Source organism: Anguilla rostrata, chromosome 12 (assembly GCF_018555375.3).
Source record: "Anguilla rostrata isolate EN2019 chromosome 12, ASM1855537v3, whole genome shotgun sequence".
In the NCBI taxonomy this organism is placed as follows: domain Eukaryota; kingdom Metazoa; phylum Chordata; class Actinopteri; order Anguilliformes; family Anguillidae; genus Anguilla; species Anguilla rostrata.
Genome location: NC_057944.1, coordinates 14,246,632 through 14,273,559, shown reverse-complemented (window position 1 = coordinate 14,273,559; position 26,928 = coordinate 14,246,632). Strand labels below are relative to the sequence as shown.

General features: G+C 43.1%; 1 protein-coding gene across 3 annotated transcripts; it reads left to right on the top strand.

Moving 5' to 3' along the window:
• Window positions 1-472: 472 nt before the first annotated feature.
• On the top strand, window positions 473-26,557 carry LOC135236176 (alpha-2-macroglobulin-like). Of its 3 annotated transcripts, none has more exons than XM_064302400.1 (36): window positions 473-732; window positions 1,867-2,047; window positions 4,351-4,507; window positions 4,781-4,833; window positions 5,521-5,541; window positions 7,182-7,350; window positions 7,682-7,766; window positions 7,886-8,009; window positions 8,410-8,524; window positions 8,720-8,829; window positions 10,451-10,618; window positions 10,812-11,048; window positions 11,680-11,743; window positions 13,074-13,219; window positions 14,162-14,311; window positions 14,925-15,224; window positions 15,478-15,568; window positions 15,681-15,849; window positions 15,948-16,173; window positions 16,508-16,634; window positions 18,221-18,342; window positions 18,665-18,716; window positions 19,107-19,190; window positions 19,450-19,626; window positions 19,903-19,984; window positions 20,928-21,084; window positions 21,609-21,683; window positions 22,127-22,289; window positions 22,686-22,882; window positions 23,086-23,301; window positions 23,498-23,619; window positions 24,052-24,142; window positions 24,296-24,364; window positions 25,009-25,114; window positions 25,709-25,750; window positions 26,195-26,557. In XM_064302400.1, exons 1-36 carry the CDS (start codon window positions 665-667, stop codon window positions 26,215-26,217), a joined length of 4,539 nt encoding a protein of 1,512 aa, XP_064158470.1. In that variant the 5' UTR covers window positions 473-664; the 3' UTR covers window positions 26,218-26,557. The 3 variants fall into 3 exon arrangements, with proteins under 3 accessions (XP_064158470.1, XP_064158469.1, XP_064158472.1); XM_064302399.1 differs by having other exon boundaries at window positions 15,478-15,576; window positions 15,689-15,849; XM_064302402.1 differs by having other exon boundaries at window positions 474-732; window positions 15,696-15,849.
• The last annotated feature ends 371 nt before the right edge of the window (window positions 26,558-26,928 follow it).

Here is a 26,928-nt window from a genome sequence, read left to right as displayed (position 1 = left end):
GGGGCTAAAGCTGGGACTCAGGATGATGTGTCCTGTGGTGGGTGCTGGTATTGAACAGGTCTTTTTCCCATTTGTGTTTGTTTCTGTAAAGACTACTCATGAGTTACTTTGTGTGGTCACACTCAATATCCGAGAATAATATTAACATAAAAAATAGTTTGTTGTCAAATGACTAAAAAAAAAAAAAAAAAAACTTAAACCACTCCTGCCAGATGAATTAACTGAAGCAGAGCAGGTTAGGTTACATTTTATCCAAGTACACAGCGCAGGGAAAGTTGTGTTGACTACGTAATTGCTTTTTATAGCGTGCATTTTAATTCACAACGCCGCCACGCATTTTGATCATTCGGCGCACTCTTTTTAAATAGCAAATAATTTCGCCAGAGCATACTTCGCCTCCACCTATGAACTGGGGGAGGTGTGACGGCCAGAGAACGACAGAACTTTCCCGGAATTTTGAGGTAGAGGGAGGAGAGGGGAGGTTTCTGCAGCTTAGGAGGGTAATGACGTGTGAGAAGCTGTTCAATATAACCAAGCTCTCTTATGACTATTCTTTTGTCCTTGACTGACAGCGGAGGACACAAGCGGAACGGAAGCTAAATCAAGTTATTTCGTATAAATATTCGACCGCTCCTCCTTCGGTCGCCTTTACCTTGCATGCAACATGCTCGCGCTTCTGTTCTATACCGCTGCGTTTCTACCAACCGTTTTCTCCGGCAGCGCGAACAACTCGTAAGTATACCTTGTGCCATCAACATGGAATGTGCAGTACCTGAAATGACGCAGAATGCGATTTGTTGGGCGCGTGTACTGTTATGATTTACCTTATTTTAGCAATGCGAATTAGCGTATTGCAGAACTTTAAAAACCAGTAACTAAAGAATGTTATCCCAAGCGAATCTGTAAGGGATTTCGGCTTGACAATGTTTGGGATTTAACATGTCTCTCAAATGGGTTAGGTTTTATTGTATACCACATTTTCCCATTGTAATCTCACTTTACTCACCTTTGGGTAGGGGCATGTGGTGCAATTGGCTATTTCCCAGTTGCTATATTGCTAACTACAGACTTATACAATTGAATATGGCTAAGACTATTTAATTATGAAACATAAAGTGAATTATCATAAATTCTTGTGTAAAATTGAAGTCTGGCCCTCACAGAAGGAAGTATCATTGAATGATTACATTGGTATCTTGGGGGGAGAGGTCATTGAGGATTCCAAAACTAGCATGTCCCTGCCTCTTTCAGTGCAAAGGTCTTTTACAAAAACGAGGTCAATATAATCAATATGCCTATCTGTATGTTCTGCTCTTCACAAATTTGACAGTATTCTTACACAATCTTAGAGACCGCTATGATGAGTTCTTTCCTGTTACAGTTTTGAGACCTGTATTCAGTGCTGGCAGCGTAGTGTCTGCATGGTTCTTCTCACCACTGCATTCTGTCCCACCCCCTATCAGCAATTAGGCCCCAAACTTTGTAAACAGAGCAGTAGAACAGCTCATTAGCAGTCCCCACACACAGCTTAGAGCTGTATTAATTGGTGCCCCATTTCACATAGTTGAGTCTTAAATTGGAGATTGGGGCAGGCAGCCAAATGGGGCAGTTTGTTGGCCATGTGTCCCATAATGTGCATGGACTGCAGAGAGAGAGAGAGAGAGAGGAGAGAGAGAGAGAGAGAGAGGAGAGAGAGAGAGAGAGGAGAGAGAGAGAGAGGGTGGGGGGGGGTGGCTGCCCTGCCAGGTTGGTGAACTCTCCTGACTCAGTAGTCTTCAGTATGTGGTTTCTTCAGTAAATGTAGGCATATCCATAATTTGGAATATGTTTGTCAGCATTGATCCCCATTCTATTTTTCCTCTGAAGAATTTACTTGGTGACGGTAACCTCCCAAGCAGTAGCGGGCTCTACAGAGACACTATGCGCCCACCTACAACCGCCCAAGGAGCCTGTCTCCTTCGTCATTACCCTGCAGACCAAGGACGCTAACGTGACGCTGCTGGAAGAAAGTGTGAAGGAGGATTTCTACCGCTGCCTCCCTTTCCAGGTCAGATAATCCCTCTCAGTCGCAGTACTGAGACCGCAAAATATCGTTGTACAGACTCAAATTAATGCAGTAATGAACTCATTTGGACAGTCACTGAGTTTCTTTCAGTTTCACCAAAGGGAAGTGTGTGGAGTAATGGGGCAGACTGCAATCTCCGGTCAAAAGGCTTTACGTGCAACTGGACAAATTTAAAAGGGCTACAGCAGTTAGGACGGGCAGGTGAATTTTCTATAATGTGAACCCACCTATTGCGTTTCATTACATTACATCAAACTTTCTACTGGGAATGTATAATTGAATACGTAATTAAACTGAACTGATGTCTCTGAGATTTTGAATTTTAACCATAAGCCTGTCCCTCTCTCAGCAATTTTAAGGTCAACCTGCTCACTATCAAAATTGTATTTGTCTGTGTTGGGTAAACCAAGTTATAGGTTACAGGCCTTTAAAACCATTTAATTAAAAATTAACAGTATATCTATACTCCAATGTCTGGTCAAATAACACCCACACACACTCAAATTAAACTCCCCCCTGTGAGCACACAAAATAAAAGCCCCCCATGCACACAAGTAACCCTGACCCCCCTTCCACTCGCCCCCTTAAGTGCTCAGAAATGTGAAGGAATAGTGGCAAGCTTTTCTCAAATTCTCATTCATCTAGTGGTTACGTAACATGGGTTGAATGACCAGACTGGGGGGGCCAACACCCCAAGAGCTTTCTGCTGAAAAATTACTCACGCTCCCTTCCCTGAAGTATTTGTCATAGCGCGTCCATTCATGATCTCGCTGTTATTAGTTCATGGCGCAAAATCTGCCCCCTTTTTTGACAGCCAAGATTCAAATAATGTCTGACTCCATTTATGCATTTTTATTGCTGCTTGGTTCAAAGATACAGATTTAGTATTGGTCATCCAATTTGTAAAAAAAAAAAAAATGTTTTTTTCTTGCCTTCATTAATCACTTTTTTGACATGCCAGTTATGTTCAAATTACAAAATTGTTTCTGTCAGTCCTAATGCTGAGATGTGGACTGAACAGATAGTGGGTTCATCCAAACAATCATTAAACAGATATGTATGTTTCATGTGCTTGCTCAGACCAAATTGCATTTACATTACATTGCAGCAATACAAATACCTAAGTACTTGCAACGGCAGTGCTCCTGGTAGGAATAAAAAATGCAATCTTTGCATTACAAGCCCAGTAAGACAAGACATTCTGCCGTTAGGACAGCAGCTGGACCTTCTGCTGATAGTATTAACTCCTCTCATCAGAGGTGGTGGTTTCTTTGTGTGCATGGGAGTGGTGTATTTCACTGCTTTTAACAGCACCTCCCAAAACAACAGTGAACTTGGAGTTACTATTGTGAGGAGATTGCATCAGAAAGTAGCTTTTTGCTAGATTAGCGTGTTTGTCCTGCTATGCTGATTTCAGTATCTGGTGACCAGGTTGGTAATTTAATGGCCATTAACACAAGGGAAAAACCTCTGATGGTGCTGAATGAATTTTAAAAGCATGTGCTATGTATTGCCGTACATTAGAGAGCATTCAAAAGCAAGCTGTATTGTAGCAGAGAAACTTGAAAACAAGAGAAAGTATTTGTCTAACAGAAAAAAATATGTGGCTGAATTTCAAGCATTGACAGTGGTCACTTTGATGAAGCTGAAGACCACCATAGTGCTCAGTGGCATTTCCTTTTAATTTCACACAGTACGGGGATTTACCAGGATTACATTTAAAGGTCATGTGTACTGTGGTATTATCTTGAAGCTCAGGGGTCAAGTTAATTTATGGCGAAACATTTGAATTGAAAAATAACTAGAAAACACTCACCGAGATAAAAATAGACAACCTTGGAAAAATAATAAGCATTTTACAGGTTTAGTGACACTGAAGAAAAGACACTTTTTTGTGTGCCTCCACTTCAGTGAGATTATTGTATTTCTATCAGTTTGGAATAATTTGAAACTATTAATGCATCATATCTGCAAAGTTGCATTCAACTTTGCTCCAACACAAGCTTCAAAATTCAAAGTAATTGTTTCTGTACATGATGAAATTGTATTCTTTGTGTAAGTAAGTATCACTCTTTTTATAGAATAAACAGTAGTCTGTCTTGCATAATGGTAGCCAATACTGTGTTATATGTCTGCTCGTACAAAACATGTCTTATCTGCTTTTCAGGTCACTGAGCTTACTGATATACCTTCTGATTCCTGTTGTGGAGTGTTCCCTGTTTTTGCTTGATTGTTATCATTATGGAAGTTTTGATTCTTTGTTACTGTGCTTGTTTGGCCCCCAGGTCCCCGTTGTCTCTGAGGAAACGGTGGTTTCCGTGCACGTGGCTGTGCGAAGCGAGAAGGAGTCCCTGAGCAAGAAGTCAAACATCCTCATCAAACCCGTCAGCTTCATCACCTTCATCCAGACAGACAAACCCGTGTACAAGCCTGGCCAGAAGGGTAATTCTGTCTGCCTTTTGGAATTCCACAGCTGGGGAAAGTGTAACATTGAGCATTAGTAATGAATGGATCTAATAGATCATGGTATTCATGCATATGGAGCGGTTCTTTTATGGCTTTTTTACAATGGATTTCGACAGTTACACCTCATATTTTTACGATGACTTTCTTTCTGGTCATTGGACTGGTCTGATGGATGCATGTATTGAAACTTTAAATATTTGGTGCTGATTTCAGAAATTTGAATGTATTATTATTATTTTTTTCCCCCAGTCCAATTTCGTGTTGTGTCTCTTGATGCCAGCTTTCTGCCTTACAACCAAGAGGTAAGAACAGTTATTGTTTTATTTCAGAGTATGTGGGAAATGAGGAGGAGGTTTCATTGTGCCTAAAGTGTGAGTGTAGTGAGACTCAAATACTGTACATATGTTAATATTTAAGGATTAACTAAAAGAGTAAGGCCCCACACATAAATATGTAAAAATAAACGATTAAACTTTCATGACTGTAAGGTTTAATGACCAGGACTTCTGTTGTATACCTCTGGTATTACCCCTGCTGGTTGAATTAGTTTTACTTTTCCTTAGTACATTTTGGGAAAAGAAGGGAAAATATGGGACATTTCCGTTTGGTTATCCTGGCAAAGTGACATTACTCTTTTTGCGCGACCCTTTAAATTAGGTGGAACTTAATTTATTCAAAAATGAAGAGAAAATTCCAAAGTGAAAGACCTGTGAGGACTCCTGTCAGTACAAAGTGCTGACTCAGCGTATGTGTGGGCCGTAGAGCACGATGTTTAAGTGTAGGTGGCTGAAAGGGGTCAACACACAGGGTTCAGTTGTACTGATCCTGTTTGATCAATGCTTCTAAATAAACAGCAGACCAAGGCCTGTACAACAGAAGATAACGGTGAATGTTGCAAGCACATTGTTGTGTGGAAAGAAGAGGAGGCTGATGAATGTACATGAGCTCAGTATACTAACTGAATTTAACTGTTTATTTCTCTGTTGCAGTACAGAACTGTGGAACTGCAGGTAAGATGAACAGGGCACAAGTACATTTGCTTTTACTGTATTTTTTTATTGCATTTACTATAATTACAGCCAAACTGCAAGCCTCAGTCGTAATATACCCTTAGTGCAGGGCCTCCTAACCTCATTCCTGGGGGCCCTTGTGTACACTGACTTTCCAGCTGAAATGGCTGTTTCCTGCACCTAATGAACTCCTAATTGAGCTGTAGCCTGTAAACCGAGCAATGTTACATACCCCTGACAGAGTGAACACAAAGCCATAATGGAGTCTATAATACTGGAAGCATGAAAATGAAGTGAAACGTAACATCAGCCTAGAGTTTTGATTTTTCACCTGAACCGGCTGGGGTCCGGGGAGTTCAGGTTGGGTCCGATTGGGTCAGGTCAGGTCAGGCTGAATTTTTAAACAAATAATGAATATTGGGTTGGGGGAATGGTGTTTCTACATTAACTTTATATGCCACTCAATAGCATAGGTGTGTAAATGTAGGCTAATAGCTCCCTATATATATATATATATATATATATATGTCGTTTCATTAGGCTATATTACACACTATTGCTTGCAGTGCTTAACTTAATTAGGTAACAAGTCTGTTTTGACTTGTTTATATAATGAAGCAAGCAGACTGAAAATGTGTAGGTTTCATTGCTTTACTATGAAAAGCAAGCATATGTGATTTTGAGTGATGTTGAGTGATTTTGAGAAGGGTATGAGGCTATTTTTTAAAATTCTTTTTGAGAGTATGATGAAGCAGAGCAGTGGACGTTGGACTTTGCTTTGGAGGCAACATACAGGCTAATCACTGGCCTACAGAATTGTTCTTTTTTTTTCTTTTAAAGGCTTGATGAGTTCAGTATCAATCTATTCACCCTGCTCATTTAGTTAAAAGATCAAAGAGCGACGATAAAGTGCCATAAAATGGCTATTTTTATTAATGGTTCCAGATGTTTATTTGAATCATACATAGACCTGTAGCAATGCCAAATTTGTAGCAATGCCAAGTTAATATAAATCTTGGAAGCACATACTTGTATGCTTACAGTTACTTCATTTATTAAGGGATTGGCTTGGACAAAAACCAGCATGTACAGAAAACCCCAGAACCAAGATTCAGAAGCTTTGCCTTAATCTATTAGAATACTCTAGTCATAATGGAAGCATCAGCTAACACGCTATTTGTCCTTTTTGGACAATAATTACTATAGCTGAAGTTATCAGTTACAATAGTTGAGAAATAATACAATTAGTGGTGATATTTTGTGTACTAATGTCTCTATTACAGGGCTAATTATAAAAATGTAGATTTAAAAATATGTATTATTGTCTTTGTATTTTCCTGTGGAGGAAAGACTTGCAGTAGCCAATATGGCCTACAATTGGCCACCATACTACACGAATGGGGTAGTCTTTTGGTATATGGTAAAAACTAACATTAGGTTGTTCTGTAAACTAATAAGTACCATTTCTGTCTTAAATGGCACCTCATTCTCTGTAGCGTTGCCCAGGGATGGTTTCACTTTGCAGGGCTGTCCGTCCCTTGCTAATATATTAACATGTATTAGAGTCACTAAGCCACCTTTCCTTCAGCCCTCACCCTTGCTCTTCTCCTCCCCATCCCTCTTTTTTCCTCTGTCAACAGGATCCCAATTCCAACCGCATCGCTCAGTGGTTGAACAGGTCGACCACCAGTGGGATTCTGGACCTTTCTAACCCCATGTCTCCTGAGGCCACACAGGGGACCTATGTCATTACGGTCTGGAACGAGAAAGGAGACCAAATCACCCACACCTTTGAAATTAAAGAATATGGTAAAATTACAAAACTATTTGAAATAAAATCATGCAGTTAAATCAATGAAAATATATTAAAAAATTACAGCATTCTGGTGAGAGAAATTTCTTTTAATGAACAAAATCAGTTATCCGTGGAATGGAACCTATCGTACATTCATCCAAAATGTGGACAAGGATTCTTCATGGATATTTTTAATGTTTTTTTTTTTTTTTTAAAGAAATAGCACCATATTTAGGAATTATATTGGCAGTAATATACTACAGGAATTGTACTTTTCAGTGTATGACTGTCCTCTTGCTCTGGTTGTGCGAAAGCTCTAATGTCATTTTTGTATGTTGCATGCAGTCCTACCCAAGTATGAGGTCAAAGTCCATCTTCCAAACGTTATTACCATCCTGGACACACAGGCAAAATTGAAAGTTTGTGGGAAGTAAGTGCTATATGGTTTACAAAGATTCATCTTTCACCACAGTGATATTCTGTGTTACGTGTGATTAGTGTTTGGATTGTCTTATTATGAAATAAACATTTAGTGTTGTTTGTGTGTAGATATACCTATGGGAAGCCGGTCCTGGGGTCAGTGAATGCGGTAGTGTGCCGGCAACGCTTCAGATATTACTGGTATTCATTACCAGAGTCGCACAGTGATATCTGCAATAAGTACAGCATGACCGTGAGTAATGTTCCACCATGTTGCATGTGTGACTGTAAGCAATTTCCCATCAAAATGCATGACCACAAGTCACTTCCTGTCATAATTTCATCCTATAAATCCTGTCTTCCCATAATACATGTGTGAAAACATTCTGTACCACTGATACATTCTAAACTGCACTAAACAGGGCCCCCATTGATTCAGTTGTACACCTACGGCACAGCACTGTGTGGAGCTTAAACAGTTTTCGGTTTGAGTTTAGGGTGTGAGAAAGAGCTCAGTTTACCCCATTTTACAAAGTGCTTAAGGCTAGTCATGTGATGTACAGTAAGTTGACTTGTTTGCAGCTTGATTAGCACAAGGTCTGCTGAAGATCTGGCAGAGGACGAATGTTTGAGAATGTTACTGTTTCTCCCAGACTGACAAGACTGGATGTGCCACTGAGATCATTAATGTGACTCAGTTTGCTCTGAATGCTACGGGGTATGAAGACAGTTTGGAAGTGGAAAGTGAGATGGAGGAGTATGGAACAGGTATGCATTATTTGTGAATATGACCGTAAGAAATTTTCCATCAAAATACATGACCAGAAGTAATTTCCTATTGTAATTTCTTCCTGTAAACCCTGGCTTATTTAAGCATATTGTAATGTTTATTTAAACTTATTGTAATGTTTCCCTGTGCACTGAGGTGTCTGAACAATGGTGTGTTTTGTACGGCTCTGTTAGGTATGACCCTGAAGGGCAGCGGTAGTTTGCGCATCACCGGTGACATCGTTACAGTGGCTTTTGAAGAAACACCACAGGCCTACAAGCCGGGTATCCCATTTGAGGGAAAGGTAATGTCTCTTATCCACCCGGAGGACTGTGTGCGCATATGTGTGTGTATTTATAAAAATATATGTTTATAAATGCATGTGTATGTATTTATAAAAATATATGTTTATAAATGCATGTGTGTGTATTTATAAAAATATATGTTTATAAATGCATGGGTGTGTATTTATAAAAATATGTCATAAACACACAAAAAAACACACAGTTTTAGTTGTCACTCCTTTCTTCCATTGGTTGTGTAAAACCTAAGTGAAAAGCTGATAGTTGGATCTTGATAATGCATTCTTACGGGATATTATTCAGCAATTTTTACTGTGCTGAAACAGAATTCAGATAGCTATCTAATACAGAGGTGGGCAACGAAGGTTTTCATGCTTCAGCTTCTGGCCTTAATTACTTAACTTGCCATTTTAGATTATTTGATAAGGGCATGAATGACAGCCAAAGTTTTTGTGTCTCTATAAGAAACATTTTACTGTGATCTAATCTACAAATAAACCAATGCTGGTGTAAAAAGCCAGTTAGCTCATTTAGCCAGGGTTACTGGCAGAAACCAAAGCCTGCATACACCCCCCCCCCCCCCCCCAGGACCACAACTTCTCACCCCTCACAATAATAGTAATAATAATAATTATAATTATAATAATCATCATAATCATCATATAGTCACCAATAGTATTTTAGCCTTTTTGTGCCTAAGTAACTAATTTGGCTTTGAATTTAGCCCGAGAAAATAATAAAGCCATGTGTTGTACACAATATATATTTTTTAAAGTAAACATTTATCATTTTGTAATATAAATGTATACAACCCAATACTTTTGATTCACTGCTGCTGACTGTACTAACTGTATGAACTACTGTACTTGTCCTACAAAAGATTTCAATTTCAAGTGGATGGGCACCAAGCTTTATCCATTTGTCCAATGCACTTCTTCATAAATATTATTCCTGACAAAAAAAGATGTTTAAGTGACAGTGAGAGCAGACAATTAAATAATAGGTAAAGATATTCAAATAATGTTCTTACCTAGTTAACCTCTGTCAAGACAGTGCTTTCCAACACAAGTACAGATTTCCAAAATTAATATGCATTTATGTCAAAATTCTATAAAATCCTGAAAAAATATATATTTTTTAAATCCAGTATGGAAATCCTGCTGGACATTGTATATGATCTTTTAGGAAGACATGATGAAATCTTGTTTTGAAAATGGGGAAAAAAGCCAAAGAACAAGCAACACCATGCAGGCAGGGAGGGGCTGAATTTATCACCTGAAATTCAGGTTATCCACGTGGGACTGATCAGATAATGAACTGGTTTCTTTTGCAACTCAACCTGCAGGCACAGACAGAGAGAGACAAGTAAGGGAACAGAAAACACACAACTGCAGACTTTCATAATTTCACCAGAATCAAATGATTATATCTGATTTCACATAAATGTATTGATTATTGTCATTTCATGGGAATTACCTGTGTCATCACGCTGAGAACTGTTGATCCTGGCCAGTGCTCGGACCTGTAGCTTTGTAGCTGGAGTGTGTTGTAGATGCTGACACGCGGTGATGTTGGAGTGCAGCAGAGTGATTGCATGGTCGGCCCTGTGGTTGTTATTCTCAGGTCAAAGTGACGGGCCCAGACTCGACCCCCCTGGCCAATGAAACAGTGTTGCTGGTCACCAGCTACAGTGGCAAGTCTGAGAACTGGACTTTGACCGCAGATGACATGGGTGTGGCTTATTTCAGTCTGGACACTACCCCCTGGACATCGATGGGTGTCAATGTGCAGGTTTGAGACCTTTACACTCCATGGTTTTTTTTTTTATTATTCTTCACTCTGCAAGGAAGGTACTGCCGTTTTTGCTTGCAAATGTATTGTAAAGAGCCTACTGAATATTTGGATGGGCACTGTCAGCTTTTAAAATCTGTTATGAAGGTTATTGTCCTGTCCTGTAATAGCCATTCTGTCCATCTATTCACAGGCGTTTTATCGCAAACAGGAAGAGGACTTTGACTATGTACGCCACATTCGCAAACCCAGCTACAGGTCTGCTCAGATGTGGGTGAAACCCTTTTATTCAAAGAGCAAGAGTTTCCTTAAACTGAAGGCCATCAAAGGGAAGCTGTCATGTGACACAGATGCATCAATCATGGCTCAGTACATCATCCAGGGGGAGGAGCTGGAGAAGGAGCAGAAATCCCTGGGCATATTCTATCTGGTGAATTATTTTTTGGTTCTGCCACTCAGTGTTTACTTCCAGTTAAAGGAGTGAGAGTTTAGAATGTGTAGTTACAGAGGACTGATATTAACTGAGTAAAGTTGGAATGAGAGGGCTCATGACATGATGGAACCCATTTGGGATTTTGAGTGGCTTAGCAGGAACTGGCCTGCCAAGGACCACTCTGAATCAAATCTTGACTGGAGAGCATTCCGTAATTGTGACGGCATAGTTGCCTGGGGAGGGAGGATTTCAGTCATCAGGGTACCCTCTGCTTATGGGGATTGAATGGGCCAACAGCTGTGAATAGGTTTTCCAAACTGGATAGAAAGCAGTGTAGCATAATGGCTAAGGAACTGGTCTTGTAACCTAAAGGCCACAGGTTTGATTCCGGAGTAGGATGCTGCTCTTGTACCCTTGAGCAAGGTACTTAGCCTGCATTGCCAAAGTAAATATACAGCTGTTTAAATGGATGCTATGTAGATGCCATGTAAAACGTCATGCAAGTTGCTCTGAATAACTGATAAGAGTGTCTGCTAAATGTCTGTAATGTAAAACGGAGACCAGAGTTGCGGCAGACACAAGCTCTGTACCCTCCGTATGTGTCTGATTTTTTTTTTTTGTCACACAGGTCCTGTCCAGAGGTACGGTCGCGCAACATGGTCGTCTCCCGGTGTCGGTGAAAGAAGGCCAAGGTGATGCTACCATTGAACTCAAAACATTTTTTAAATCAATCTCCCAGTCAAGCAAACATTTTACAAAAAACACAAAAGAAAGTGTTAGCCATCCAGATAAATAGTGGGATATAAAGTTGTGGGGTTCTTTTAATGTTTCAAAGTAAAAGGATTAAGAAATGTGCAGAGCAGGGCAGGAACTGCAGGCAGCTGAAACCCTCCTTCCGCTGGGGTTTCCAGTTGCACAAGTGTTGGGGCTTATCCTGAACTGAATTGGTAATAACTTCCAATTTATTATTGTATTAGAATTTAAATTGGAATTAAAAATGGTGACAGGATACAGAATTTGTATTTGAATGAATGAATTCAAGTACAAATTTGAATGAGGACATGGAAATCAATTTAATAAAAACTTCTATGCCTATATGATTATATTTATGTTTTCAAGGTTTTTTGTCATCTGTGATAATTAATTTTCATTTCATTTCATTGTTAAATATTTGAAAAAGACATTTACCAGAAAGCATTATTTTAAAAAATGATTAAGGAAATGCAATTATGTATTATGCTTTCACAACACTATTTGACATCTGACATCTAAGGTCATATTTAAAATGGTACCAGCACTGTCTGTGATATGTAACAGATGTTTTGGAAGCTGGCAGAGGTGTATTAGTGAGGGCTTCATGTCTTAAAAATGAATTCAATTGAACTGGAATCAATTCCAAAATTATGAGTTGACCCCAAACCCTACCATAAGTGTGTACTGATTGTTACATAGATTTCCTGTAATTTCCCTGCTTTTTCCGTATTGGCTATGTATGTGGGCAGATGAAGAATGTGTGTGTGTGTCTGTGTGTGTGTATGCATGTGTGTGTGTACGTGTGCGTGTGTGTGCATGTGCTTGTGTGTATGTGCATGTGTGTGTATGCGTGTGTGTGTATGTGTGTGCGTGTGTGTGATTGAGTGAGTGAGTGAGTGTGTGTGCATGCGTGCGTGTGTGCATGTGTGTATGTGTGTGTGGGTGCGTGCGTGCATGTGTGTGTGATTGAGTGAGTGAGTGTGTGTGTGGGTGTGTGTGTGTGTGTATGTGTGTGTGATTGAGTAAGTGAGTGAGTGTGTGTGCGTGTGTGCGTGCGTGCATGTGTGTGTGATTGAGTAAGTGAGTGAGTGAGTGAGTGTGTGTGTGTGTGCATGTGTGTGTGATTGAGTAAGTGAGTGAGTGAGTGTGTGTGTGTGATTGAGTAAGTGAGTGAGTGAGTGTGTGTGATTGAGTAAGTGAGTGTGTGTGTGTGTGTGTGTATGTACTTGTATACATGTGACTGAACTTGCTGTGTAAATGTCTTTGCAGTGAACAAAGGGGACGTGTCGTTCTCTCTGCGGCGCATGGCGGATTTGGCGCCCTATGCCCAGGTGGTGGTTTACACTGTGCTGCCGGACGGAGAGACCGTGGCTGACAGTGCTGACTTCCCTATAAACCTTTGCCTGAAGAACAAGGTAGGACACAGCTGCCTCCCAGGGCGCAAAGCGGCAGCTCGTGTGCAATGACACTGTCCAGGGCTTCTGATGCCTTCTGACTTTGGGCTCTGTTTTCCTTCTGGCGCATGGCATGTTGCGAGGTGTCGCGCTGGTTCGGTAATTTCGAAGGGGGGTGGGGGGTTGGGGGTGGGTGGGGGTTCGTCAGTCAGTATCCAATGGTGCGGTGCAATTTTGGCAGCTCATCGGAATTTTCGGGGCCAGTTCAGTCTAATTTACGCTGTTTGCCGGCAGCCTGCGCAGACCACGCAGGCGTATGGCACAGGTCACCGCTTGGCCGATTGCTCATTTCAGCACTTTGCCATGCAGTGCGCACATGCTTCACAGCCAGTGTGTTTTCACGGCAGTATGCCCTGCGCAATGCGCACCGAACTTAAAGGGAATTAAAAGAGGTAATTTGATTGGTTCTTAATAAATGCAGCTGCACTACAACCACTGATAACATATTCAGTATAACCCCTCGGTGGTTCCAGGTGCGCTACTATGCTCTACACTGCTCGTCTCTGGTCCCAAAAATACCAACAATCACAAGCCACGCCCAGAAACTAGAGGCTTTTTAAGTAATTTCATCTTATGCTGGCGCTACTTTAAAACAAAGATTCTGTTTCCTGTTTTTAATAATTTCTGTAATTTCCGATTTGATTTCCATTTCTGAATGCATCTTCATTTTTTGAGGCTAGCTTTCAGCACTGTATAGATTCTGTGTAGCGAGGGGTGCCCTGTCTATTCTTCATAGCTGTTTATTTCGATGGCTAATCATGTTTTGCTTTAATTGCTTACATTCCACCTCCCAATGCTTCCTGCTTATCAGTAGAAAATTGTCTCCTTATCGTGTGCCTGTGCTAGAATTGGGAGGGAGCATCCAGTTTTAACTGGTACTTTTTGCTCGTGCTTTTCTCCCAGGTGTCTGTAAAGTTCAGCTCATTCCAGGAGCTGCCAGGGGAGAAGACGACTCTGAGCCTCAGCGCCCATGCTGGATCCTTGTGCTCATTGAGGGCCATTGACCAGAGCGTGCTGCTTATGGAACCAGGGCGAGAACTGAATGTGGAAACCGTAAGTCAACCACAGCTGCAACCTCAACCCAAACTGCTACCCCAATCCCAGACCCACAACCACAGCCTCAACCACAAACACAACCTCAATCAAAAGCACTACCCCAATGGCCAACCACAACTTAAAACAAATTACTAACCCAGTCCTCAACCCCCAACTCCAAACCTCCGCCTATGACAACAATCTCAAACAAAGAAGCACAACCCTAATCCCTGACCCCCATATTTGAGCCACAATTATAGCCTCAACCCAAAGCACTACCACAGCCGTTGACCCCAAGCTTATAACCCCAATTACAGTCTCAAACCAAAGCACTGGCCCAATCCTTGACCCCAAACGTATAACCACAATTACAGTCTCAAACCAAAGCACTGCCCCAATCCTTGACCCCAAACTTATAACCACAATTACAGTCTCAAACCAAAGTACTGCCCAAATCCTTGACCCCCAGCCACAGCTGCAGCCCAACCCAACCACAACCCCAACCCCCTAAGCTTATGATTTTCAATGGTCCATTGCAGTCTCCAAACTCCACATCCTATCAGCCCCTTTTCAAATTATTGTGTGGCACACTTTGTCAACTAAATCACATGATTACTCTCTCGGTCCTCAGGTCTACAATGAACTGCCAGTTCAGAAGCTTTCGGGATATCCTTACAGTGTGGAAGATCACGAACCTTATCCCTGCATTAGCCCAATAGACCACTTGGAGACGGTGGTAGAGGAACCTCCTGTTGAAAATTCCACCTCCACCATAGTGGAAATTTTACCTGTGGAAAATGAAGATGGAACCAGCCCACCTGTGCCTGATGTGCTGGACGGGGAGGCGGTGGACCTGCCCGTCGGCAGGAGCAAGCGATCCAGTTATTATCACCCTGTAAATGAGAAACAAGATGTGTACAACATCTTTAAGGTCAGTCACCTTCCTGTACAGCATTGTATTCAGTGTGGTAATGTTAAGCATAACAGTATCCTACGCAGAAGTCACGGGCAGCCAGAAACCCTGCAAAAACATTCATAATATTACCTTTAATTAGCTTTGCAAGTGGATGTTTGAGACTGCGCTCTGTAATGTTTGTCCTAAGGTGGGTTTGTAAACCTGAGGTTTGCTGGTGCGGAAATTTGAATCTTGTTAGACAATGTTTAAAATGAACCCTTCCTTGCAGGATGTTGGAATTAAAATCCTGACCAATTCTGACGTGAAAAAACCGACAGACTGCTATGAAATTGCATATGCTAGGGTGGTGTATGATTCAGGTATGATTCTCATTCAGCCTTGTACCTTGTATTGAGCTTTTTCCATACAAGCATACATTATTGTTGGTTAAGCAAATTTTACATTTGCATATTTTTCTCTTTGGTTCTATGGATGTGGACTATTTAGTTGCGGACTCAGGACCTGTTCCCATGGCGTTCAATATGGAGCGCTCGGACGTAGTGGGGGCGAAAGTTCTTAGTCAGGGTCAGCCAGAGCCGCCCCAAGAGACGGTCCGCACCTACTTCCCTGAGACGTGGATCTGGGATCTGGTACCAGTCGGGTGCGTCATGTGACTGCAGAACAGGAAACTCCCATGGGTGGTCTCTCGGGATGCTCAGATTTTTGTTTTGGGTTTTTTAAAATTTTGTTTCTCTGCAGAGATTCAGGCGTGGCAAAGATGGAGAAGACCGTTCCAGACACAATAACGAAGTGGGCGGCAGGGGCCCTGTGCACCTCCCCCGTGGGCATTGGCCTCTCCCCCACCGTTGGCCTCACCGCGTTCCAGCCTTTCTTCGTCAGTCTGACGCTGCCGTACTCCGTCATCCGGGGAGAGGTGTTCACTCTCAAGTCCACCGTGTTCAACTACCTCTCCAAGTGCATCATGGTACGGGTCACCCGGAGACTGCTGGGGATTCTTAAAAGGCAGTGCCCCACTGCAGCAACGTACAGTTGACTTTCATTGGCACAACTCTGGTACTCTTGTCGACAATCGCCAGTGTTAATAGGACATGCTCTGTGTTCCATTTGTGAAAGAATTCATGCCGTGTTTGCTTGAAATGTTTTGCTCACATGCATGTTTGCGACTCAGTTAGAACAGTAGGCTAACGTAGGGTTACTTCTTAAAGGTGGGGAGGCAAGGGGTTAACTCAGACTGACTTAGTTTTGGGGCACCGCAATGAGCACGCTCTGACAGGGCACCCCTTCCGGTGTGCTTTCAGGTCCAGTTGAGCCTGGCAGAGTCCACGCAGTTTACAGCCCGGCCCTGTGAAGGTTGCGAGTACACGCACTGCCTGTGTGGAGAGGAGAGCCGGACCTTCAGCTGGATCATCACACCCACCGCCCTGGGTGAGGCTTATGGTCAACTGTGATCATGTAACAGCCCTGTCTCCGTTTAAAGTCAATGTGGTCCGGTGAGCCTCTGCTCATTGTGACCACTCCGTGATAACTCTGAGTAAGACCGTCCATGGTCATGGTCACTGTGATCAGAACTAGTTTCCCTGTTCATAAGAATTCGGTGGTGAAAAAAACTACAATGCGCTGAGGCGTGACTAGATGACACACTCTCTCTCAATAGCGCATTAGCTATTGACATAGCCTCGTTATTTCTTATTATTTATTCTCAGTAAGTTAAATGAATTCTATTTTCTTATTTTATTCCTACTACATTATCTCAATGAGTAAGACTTTATCTAGCGGAGCTAATGAGTGAATCAGGTGTAACGTTAGATGAAACAAAATTGACTGGATGAAATACGTAACGTGAGGCTTGTCCATAAGAATTTGGTGGTGAAAAAAACTACAATGCGCTTTCGTGCAGGTACCCGCGCTAAGTGTTGGTTGATTCACTTCTCCAACAGCAATTCTTCTCTCATGTTATCACGACAAAGCTAGATAACATGGCTTAAAATGATCCACGTTTTTACTGTCTGGTTAGCTTGCTACGATGACGCATGACTAGATGACACTCGCTTGCAATAACGCGTTGGCTATTGACACGGCATCATATAGTAGCTAATATCATTATCTCAGATTTAAAAAAAACATGTGTGATGCATCCAATCACCATTTTATTTTGGCTGGTTATTTATTTGAGAATACAGCGATGTCCTCTGGAAATGTAGATCCTACGCTGCTTATGTGCTCACTGCCACTTCTTAAAGGCTTGCTAGCCAGCTAGCTTGCTAAAGTGAACCAAATATGTTAGCTAGCTCGCTCGCTTGATAATGAGGATTGATAAACATGCCTTTATTGGGGCAATCGAATCTGTGCAGACAAGTCTTGCAGTGGAGAATACTGAATGAGGCACGAGTGACAAACGTCTTATTACAGAAGTAGTGCGTCAGCTGCTGCAATTCACACTTGTATTAGAGCTTCCTCTACTGGATACTTCTAGTAAATAGCAATTACAACGTTCGAACAGACAAGTACAGATAAATAATCAATGTTTTTTTTTATTATACTTATTTAAAAATCGGGACACATCGGCTGCATAACTGCCGATCCCGATGTCGTCAAAAGTCAAATAATGGCCGATATATCGGCTAAACCGATATATCGGTCGGGCTCTAATCAGAACCCAGTTGGAATAATTGCTACGAAAGAGAAGGACAACAGAATTGTGGTTAGAACAAAAGCCAGTATACAGAGGATTCCCCAGATGTAAGTTTGGAAACCTCTGATCTAACATGCTATGATACTTGAGCCCAAATTATTAGGTAGTTGTTGACATTGGAAATTAATGTGCAAAAATGGAAAGGTGGCTTTTAAACCTGAAAGCAACTCTGGCCAGTCATTTCCTTTTAAATGTCATGCGTGCTCACAGCACTGATGCAAGCATGTCGCCGTGGGACTTAATCGTAAAACTGCCCAGTGTTTGCCAATGCACACAAAAGTAAGGATTTTACAGTGTAGCATTTAATGTGTCCGTCCAGGTGAGGTTAGCATTAAAGTGAGCGCAGAAGCGCTGAAGACCGAGGACTTGTGTGGAAACGAGGTGGCCACCGTCCCAGAGAGGGGACGAATTGACACCGTGGTCCGCACACTCCTCGTGGAGGTGAGCTCCCCTCCCCTCTCAGTCACTCAGTGTAAGCGGACTGGTTACGACTCTTATGAGTCACCACGCTAGCACAGTCCCAGGAGTTATTCGCACATTAACACAATTATGGATTGTCACTACAACACACTCTCAGTAATTATAAGGCCTCGTGCCAACTCTATGGTAGCACAGATCCAGTAATTGTGGGATTTAACCCTGAGGAAACCGGGATTTCACAGTTGGCACAATTATAGGACTTCAGGGTAACGGAGTGTCAGTCAATGTTGCATTGTCACGGATGGATAGTGGATCCATGGTAATGGATTTGTCCTTCCCACAGGCAGAGGGTACCAAAGAGACCATCAGCCACAACGCCCTACTGTGTCCTGCAGGTGAGCCATCTCCCTGCCTCCTCTGCTCCTTCCTGTGCCGTTACTGGTGCCTGGAGCCTCCTGCACACATCGCCATTACTGAACACTGCAAACTAGTGCACTGTCAACACACCTGAATCAGGCAGTTAAGCTGTGCGACACAGTGTCTCGTGCAGTCTCTCTCCTGTTTGAGTACAGATTGGCTTTTAATTCCCAGTTTATTGGGTTTGCCTTATCGTTCCTTGATGTTTGAAGTTTTTTTCTCTCTTTTTGTCTTGTTTTCTCATTGGGTTGGATTAAAAGATGCATTTCATGCTGAGTACATGATTTGACCGAACAAGTCACTTTATCCCGCCTTCTCTTTGTATCTCTCTTTCTTCGCGTGTGCTCGCCCCTGTCCTCGTCTCTCAGAGGGCCCGGCGGAGCAGCCTGTCTCACTGAAGCTGCCCGAGGTGTTTGTGGAAGGTTCAGCGAAGGCCTCCGTGTCTGTGTTGGGTGAGAACCGTCTCCGTGTCTGAGCCCCACTGCGGGCTGCAGACCTCATTACCGCGCTCAGCGCAGCTCCGGATCATTCTGGAAAAATAAGGCGAGCCAAACCCGCTGCGCCCGGCCGGGCCCGGCGAGCCTCTCGCAGCGCGGCGTTAAAGCAGCGGCTCTGTTCGCTGCACCAGGTGCATGCTGGGTACAATCTCGCTGAAGGGGGACAGGTAGCGTCCGCGCAGCGCTGATGGCCCTTTCCGGTGGCTTCTGACAGGTGACCTGATGGGCCGGGCCATGCAGAACCTGGACAAGCTGCTGGCCATGCCGTACGGCTGCGGCGAGCAGAACATGGTGCTGTTCGCCCCCAACATCTACATCATGAAGTACCTGGAGAGCACCAAGCAGCTCACCAAGGAGATCAAGGACAGGGCGGTGCAGTTCCTGGAGAGCGGTGAGTGGGGGGTCCTCTGCGAGCTCCGCTGGAGGAAATGGGGCGTTCGTTTGAGAAATTCAAATTTCACTTGATTTTGAAAGGATCCCGCACTAGCAGAAGAGGGGGTTACTGTTTTAGATTCGGATAGTCATTTGGCTAACAAATTTAAATGAAAGGTCTTTTTAATCGATTACATAACATTATGATTTCCTGGGCTGTTTTGGAAATGAAGAGTAGTGGTAGGAGTAAGCCTGTGCCACATTTTCAGTGTGCTCACTTTGCTCTCTGTGCTAGGCTACCAGCGTGAGCTGAACTACAAACATGATGACGGCTCCTACAGTGCCTTTGGCAAGAGTGATGACTCTGGAAATACCTGGTCAGTTTGAGCGGACTGTGTGTACGAGAAGAAATCACATTTATTATGTATCTCATCCTCATATACTGGCACAGGCACAAACGGGCATACATACATACACACACAGGCGCATGCGCACACCTACACACACACTCACACACGTACAAACACACCCACACATACAGTACTGTGCAAAAGTCATAGGCACCTTAGATTTTTAAATATAAAATATAGTATATTTTTGGTCTTAGATGTTTATTTTTGTTTTCTGAATTAGTGTGTCAGTAGAAAAGAGCAAATCTGAGATTTCCAAATGTGAATTTTACAGATAGATTTTTATATTTTGTTAAATAAAGTAATATTTCAAGTAATAGCCTACTTTTCAGATAAAAACTTGATCAAGGGTCTCTGGGATTACCCGGAGAGCCAGAAGCAAGCGAAACTGTGGCAAGTTCTCTAAAATTCTTGGAACAACCTACCAGCCGATTTTCTTATAAAACTGCAGGACAGTGTACCTAAGAGAATTTATGTAGTTTTAAATGCGAAGGGTGGTCACACCAAACATTGATTTTATTTAGTTTTTAACTATTTACTGCTCTTTATTTTTTCGATATTTATAACCTTTCATTTCATTATTTTTGAAAGAATCTTAGCTGTACAGCATTTTTTTACAGGTTCCTAAGCCTTTTGCACAGTACTGTACACACACACAAACACACATTCTCACACACACAACACACACGTACAAACACACAGATGCATAAACACCCACACGCACACGCACTCACACACACAGGAATTGTTCCTGGAATAAACTCCCACTCCTCCGTGCTGTAGGAGCTCCTCTGTTTCAGACTTGAGGTGGCTTGTGCGGTAGGCGTGAGAGCTGCTCCAGGGTAAAGGTGTTGGGAGGTGTGTGTTTTCTGCGCATGGATTCAGGGCTCTCTAATGTCTGTGTGCGCAGGCTCACCGCGTTTGTGCTCAAGTCCTTCGGAGGAGCGAGGCCGTACATCTTTGTGGACCCAGACCACATCACACTGGCCAAGACCTGGCTCCACAGCCACCAGAACCTGAACGGCTGCTTTTCTTCTGTGGGAAGTTTATTAAACAACGCCATGAAGGTGGGTGTGCAGGAATCTCATACGTGCACACACTCACTCGTATACATGCTCACGTACACACAGTGATGTGTGTGATGTGTCCGAAAATACCTGGTCAGTTTGAGCGGACTGTGTGGAAGAGAGGAAATCGCTTTTTTGAACTCACGCACAGACGCACAGACAAACTTACTCATCCTCATATACCGGCAAAGACAAGCGGCGCACATGCACAATCACGCACATATACATACACACAGACACACGGACACACTCTCATACATACACACTCTCACAAGCACACAGCCACACACGCAAGCTCAGACAAATGTACACACACATTTTGTTTTTAACACTCCTTCCTTGCACTCCATTTGCATTCCTTGCTGTAAGCCTACATTTCACCTCATTGGATGATTAAGTGCCACGGAATGATGTCATACTGAAACGCTCAGCGCAGTTTTCAGATGGTCTGATGCTTGTTTTGGACTGGATTTTGACTGAACGACAGGCGTACACACAGTGCTCTCTCTCCGTCTGTCACGCAGGGGGGAGTCAGCGATGAGGTGTCACTCACCGCCTACATCACTGCAGCGCTACTCGAGCTGGAGAAGAACACCACTGTGAGTACAGCCCAGGATTTATTTTAACATGTTTACTTTCATTTTACATTACTTACATCTACCCGCAGCCTGCAGCTCTCACGTCTCTCACTATCAATCACATCAGGATGTCTGTCAATAAGCTGCCATGCTACTGTATGTTTTAAGTCATGATGGATTGGTTTAAGGAACAAGGAATTAAGTAAAAGGCAGAAAAGAAGAGTTAAGGAAAGTCACATGTTCAAGTATTAGACTTTCATCTCGGTGAAAAGAAGTAAAAGGGCTGTGCCTCCTCACCAGAATAAGAGTCCTGCAGTTTCTGTAGCCTATTTACCAAAATGAGAGTTGTGTGGACTGAGTACACTGGTCACTAAAATACGGGTCATGTGATCTCTGTGCTCACAAAAATAAGGGTCATGTGATCTCTGTGCCACACAATAAGAGTTGTATGGTGTCTGTGTCAGGATCCTCTGGTGGAGAAGAGCCTGGCGTGTCTGAAAGCTGCAGCAGGGCAGATGGATCACCTGTACACCACTGCCCTGTTAGCCTACACCTTCACTCTAGCGGGTGACACGGAGAACAGGAAGGCACTCATCACCCACCTGGACAAGGTTGCCATAACCACAGGTACCGGCCGCACCTGTGCTCTGCTCTCCGATTGGTCGCGTTTGTCAAAATGGCCACAAAATCCAAAAAGGGAGGGCGTCCTACTTTTAAAATGTTGCGAATAGGTTTGATATCTATATCTTAAGAAATGGAGTCCCATCAGACTGAATGATCTGTTTTGATGAGCAATTGGGAAGAAAATGTTTCAAAAGTTTCTTAACGTTTTAGCAGGAGAATGCAGGTGATTTCCATTTCAACGCCATCAACCATTTTTCATGACTCATTAGAGCACCCCTTCCTCCCAGTTCTTCGTTTTCATTATTGAAAGACATGGATTTGCGTGCAAATCGGGTGGATGAGAGATTGGAACAGGGGGAACTTAGGATGTGAGAAATCCCTGTGCTGTCCCTGCTGTAGAGGGATCTCGTCACTGGAAGCGTGCGGAGACGTCGAACAAACGGACCGACTCCCTGGAGGTGGAGATGACCGCCTATGTGCTCCTCGCCCTCCTCTCTGGGCCCACCCTGCCCGATTTCGGCCTGAATTACGCCTCCGGCATCGTGCACTGGCTGACCAAGCAGCAGAACCCCTACGGGGGCTTTGCCTCCACGCAGGTGCTGAAACACTCCCCCCTGTACCTGGCTCGTCCTCTCCTCCCGGTCTCATTCCTCTTCTCCTCTCTTTGCATTCTTTCCATCCATTTCTATATTTGCTGTATTTTAATTTATGTATAAAATGGATTTCTTAGACAGACGTACAGAGAGAGAACATTCAAGAAAACAAACCTCTTAAACCGTGTCCCCCCCTCTTTGACCAGGACACAGTGGTGGCGCTCCAGGCTCTGTCACTGTACGGTGCTGCCACCTACAGTGCGGAGGGTTCGAGCGAGGTGACTGTGGAATCGATGGGGGGCTACACTCACAAGTTCACAGTGGATCAGCACAACAAGCTCCTGTACCAGGAGGAGAAGCTGCCGGAGGTGCCCGGGGAGTACACCATCAAGGCCCAGGGGCAGAGCTGCGTGTTCGCGCAGGTAGCGGCTCGGGGCGGGGGGCGCAGCCGACGGAGTCTCCTTTCCTTTAAGATCCCTGTTGCAGTCAGATGGCGAGCTTTCAGACAAGCAGCTCCTTAACGTTACAAAGGAGACAAATGCCGGAATCGGGAAAAACCGGATCCGTTCGTTATTGATGGGTTTCGTTTGTGTGTTTGTGTGCTTGTTTCTTTTCCAGATTGCTTTGCACTACAATATCCCCCCTCCCCCCGATTTCACTGCCTTCAACATCTCCGCCAGAGCCGTCGGATACTGCAACAGCACGCAGAAGAACTCCCTCATTGTCACAGTGGCTGTGAGGTGTGTGTATGTGTGTCCGTGTGTGAGTGCTTATGTGTGTGTGTGTGTGCACTTGGGTGTGGGTGTGTGAGCGTGAACATGTGTGTGTGCGTACTTATGTTTGTGTGTGTGCATATATGTGTGTGTGCATGCGTATGTGTGTATGCACATGTGTGTGCATATGTTTGTTCTCATACCACACCACTTAAATAGTACTCTGAGACTTGACCTTCTGGCAGGCTTTCAAGGAGCTGTGCTTAATGGCAGACGTAGCATTAATGGCCACTCAAGGCAGCTACCAACACTGATCTGTTAAATATGGCCTAGTTTGTCATAACCTGTTATATGTATCGCAGTCTCTTCTCTCTCCACTCTCAACTGTCCTAAAATAGTCTTCTCCCCTGCTGTTTTGTGTTGGTGATATGAACTTTCTGACATGACCGGCTCTGACAGGTACGAGGGGAGGCGGGAGGAGACCAACATGGTGATCATTAACATCAAGATTCTGTCTGGATTCCTCCTTGATAAGAACTCGATACGATTTGTGAGTGACGTCACCTGAACTCACATCTAATGACCAGATGCTTAAGTACTTATCCAACCACAATGATTATAAGATGCTTAGAAGTGCATATGACCTGTAACAAATTGAACAGCTAGAGCTGTATATGAACAACAATGTCCTCTGGGTCTGCAGTTGAAAGGCGATAAGACTGTGAAACGTGTTGAGCAGGAGGATGGACACATCATCATTTACCTGGATGGGGTAAGATGCAAACGACCAACCTTTATTCCAGTGTTTTAGTTTTATGCAGTGATTCCCAGGATGACTGTCAAAAATGATACATGTATATATATATATATACACACACACATATGCAATCAATGGCCACTGGAAGACAGTATCCATTAGAAAAAGGGTAGTCTGTGGCCATAAAGTCATGCGCATGTTGAGCAACAATGCTTACATATGCTGTGGCATTCAGACGGTGCTAAATTGGTATTAAGGGGCCGAATGTCTGGCTCCAACAATCATACCATGGTCAAAGCCACTTGGATCACACGTTTCCCATTCTAATGTTTTGTTGAACGACAACTAAACCTCTTCACCATGTCTGCATGCCTTATTATATTGAGTTGCAGACACATGATTCACTGTTGGAGGAGAAGGCCATTTACTTTTTTTTTTTGACAATCATCCAGGGAAGCACTGAGCAACAGCAGGTGATGGGTGAAATAAAGGAAATTATCTCTCCTAAATATTTTGTCCGTAATGTATGTGCCATGGAAAGACTAAGATCACCATGGAGTATCGCATGCTGATCAGTGACACCTGGCTGAATGTGGAATTCTGGGGTGAGGTGTATTTTAATAAGGGCTGCATGTTTATTCATTTACCTTCATTTCCAGCTCAAAAAGGGACAAGAGAGGAAGTACTCTGTGCTAATAGATGAAGACATGCCTGTGAGGAATCTGAAGCCTGCAGTGGTCAAGGTTTATGACTATTACCAGACAAGTAAGAGACAGATGAGTTTTCATTCACAATTAGAAATAAGGGGCTCATTCCAAAAGCTTATTTTTACCTCCTTGCATCCTTTCCTTGTTGCTCATCTCCACCCATTGGAGGAAGCAAAGAAAGGAAGCGGGGAAAAGACGCAAGGACGGAGGAATCAATGAAACGTATATTATGCAAATTGAACGTCCTCGTTCAGTCAAGCGTCAGTTTGAAGCCACGTCAATTACATACGTGGCAGATGGCAAGGGGGATATCCACGGGTCGATCATTTATGTTGCGTTCCGAAAAAATACTTCCGCAAAGGATGCACTCGTCTGTCCTTGCTCAAGTATTATTCAGGAGACTTCTAGCTCCATGCTGCTAGCCCCTTTAAGGAGCATTTAACTGGTTGGAATGTCCTTGAAGATGGTGGACGTTGATCAATTTCCAGGCCAGGCGAAGACCAAGGAGAAAATGACAGATAAAATAAGTGATTGGAAGGAGCCCAGGGATCCTACGGTGCACTGTGCATGAGGACTGGCATCTACTCATTTCCCACAAAGTTGTGCAAATGTCAGGCACCCATCCGACTCATGCTCTTTTCTTTGGCCTCAGGTGATGAAGCTGTATGTGAATATTCCTCTCCTTGTGCCGAGGGTAAGTGTTGCATCAGCTTCATGAAAATTAACTTTGGTTTAATTCGTCAGTGTGACCTGTTTTGCACAGAGATTAAATTTTAAAGGTTGACCTCTTGCTGCTGTCAGAGATAAAGTGATTCCCCTTCTCTTGCGCAGCCCCCCCCCCCCTTGGCACTCATACACGAAACCTGTGAAAGCTCAGATGGCTGTGAGTGCTGGGAGGTGGGGGGGGGAGGTTAGGAGAGCTTGGATTACAACCTGCCTTATGGGAGCAATTCGTACATCAAACTCTATCTGAATCAAACCGCTTCGGGACCAGTGGAATTTTCTCCCATTTTAATGCGGGAGTAATTTCGTTCCCATTAAGCATAAATATTGAATTGGTCAGTGTGTGCACGTGTGTGTGGGGAATGCGCTAATGCCTGGATTAAAGGGCTGTTCTGATTGGTGCTTTCCATTCCAGGTGATGAGCTAAATGAGCTGTGAAGAGACGGGCCCAATGACAACTCAAGCACATCGTAATGTAGCAGGGGACTGAACATATTTTACACAACTGACAAAACCTTTTCTGTTCTGCCCAGATGTTTAAATTCTGATTTTAACACATGCTCTCCCATTGTTTTAATTCACTTTTAAAGCCGCACTGTGGATGTTTGGGGAATAAAAAGTTAATATTCAGTTTGTGTTTCATACTAGCTTTTGCAATCTGAGTTCATGAGTATTTTAAGTGTGTCACTCTGTACTTTGTCACCTTTGGATAATGTTCAGCAAAGTAAGGTTTTGTTTGTATTACTTTAACTAGTATAACATAAAATTGTATTCCTTATGGTGGACATCTTTATTGACTTTGAATCTTGTACAGTTGCACATTTTCCGATATGAATTATATCAAAGGGGCAAAAACATGTGCAACAAGGTGGCTGTTTGCTGTTGATATCATTGTTGCTGTTGTATTTTGCGTTGAGTAGCTTTCAGGTTCTAGATATTATGTTTGAAAAACATTTGGAAGTGCCACAGGGATATATCTTGGAAGTGATGTGGTCACTTAAGAAGCATAAATTAATCTACATCAGAGTCTTGCTCGGTTCTCTCTAAATTCAATCAATTCAGGAAATTAGCTGAAATTCAATTAATCATTGAAAAATCCCCATTGAACCTCATGCACACTTCCCTAATCATTCATTGAATTGCAGCTCA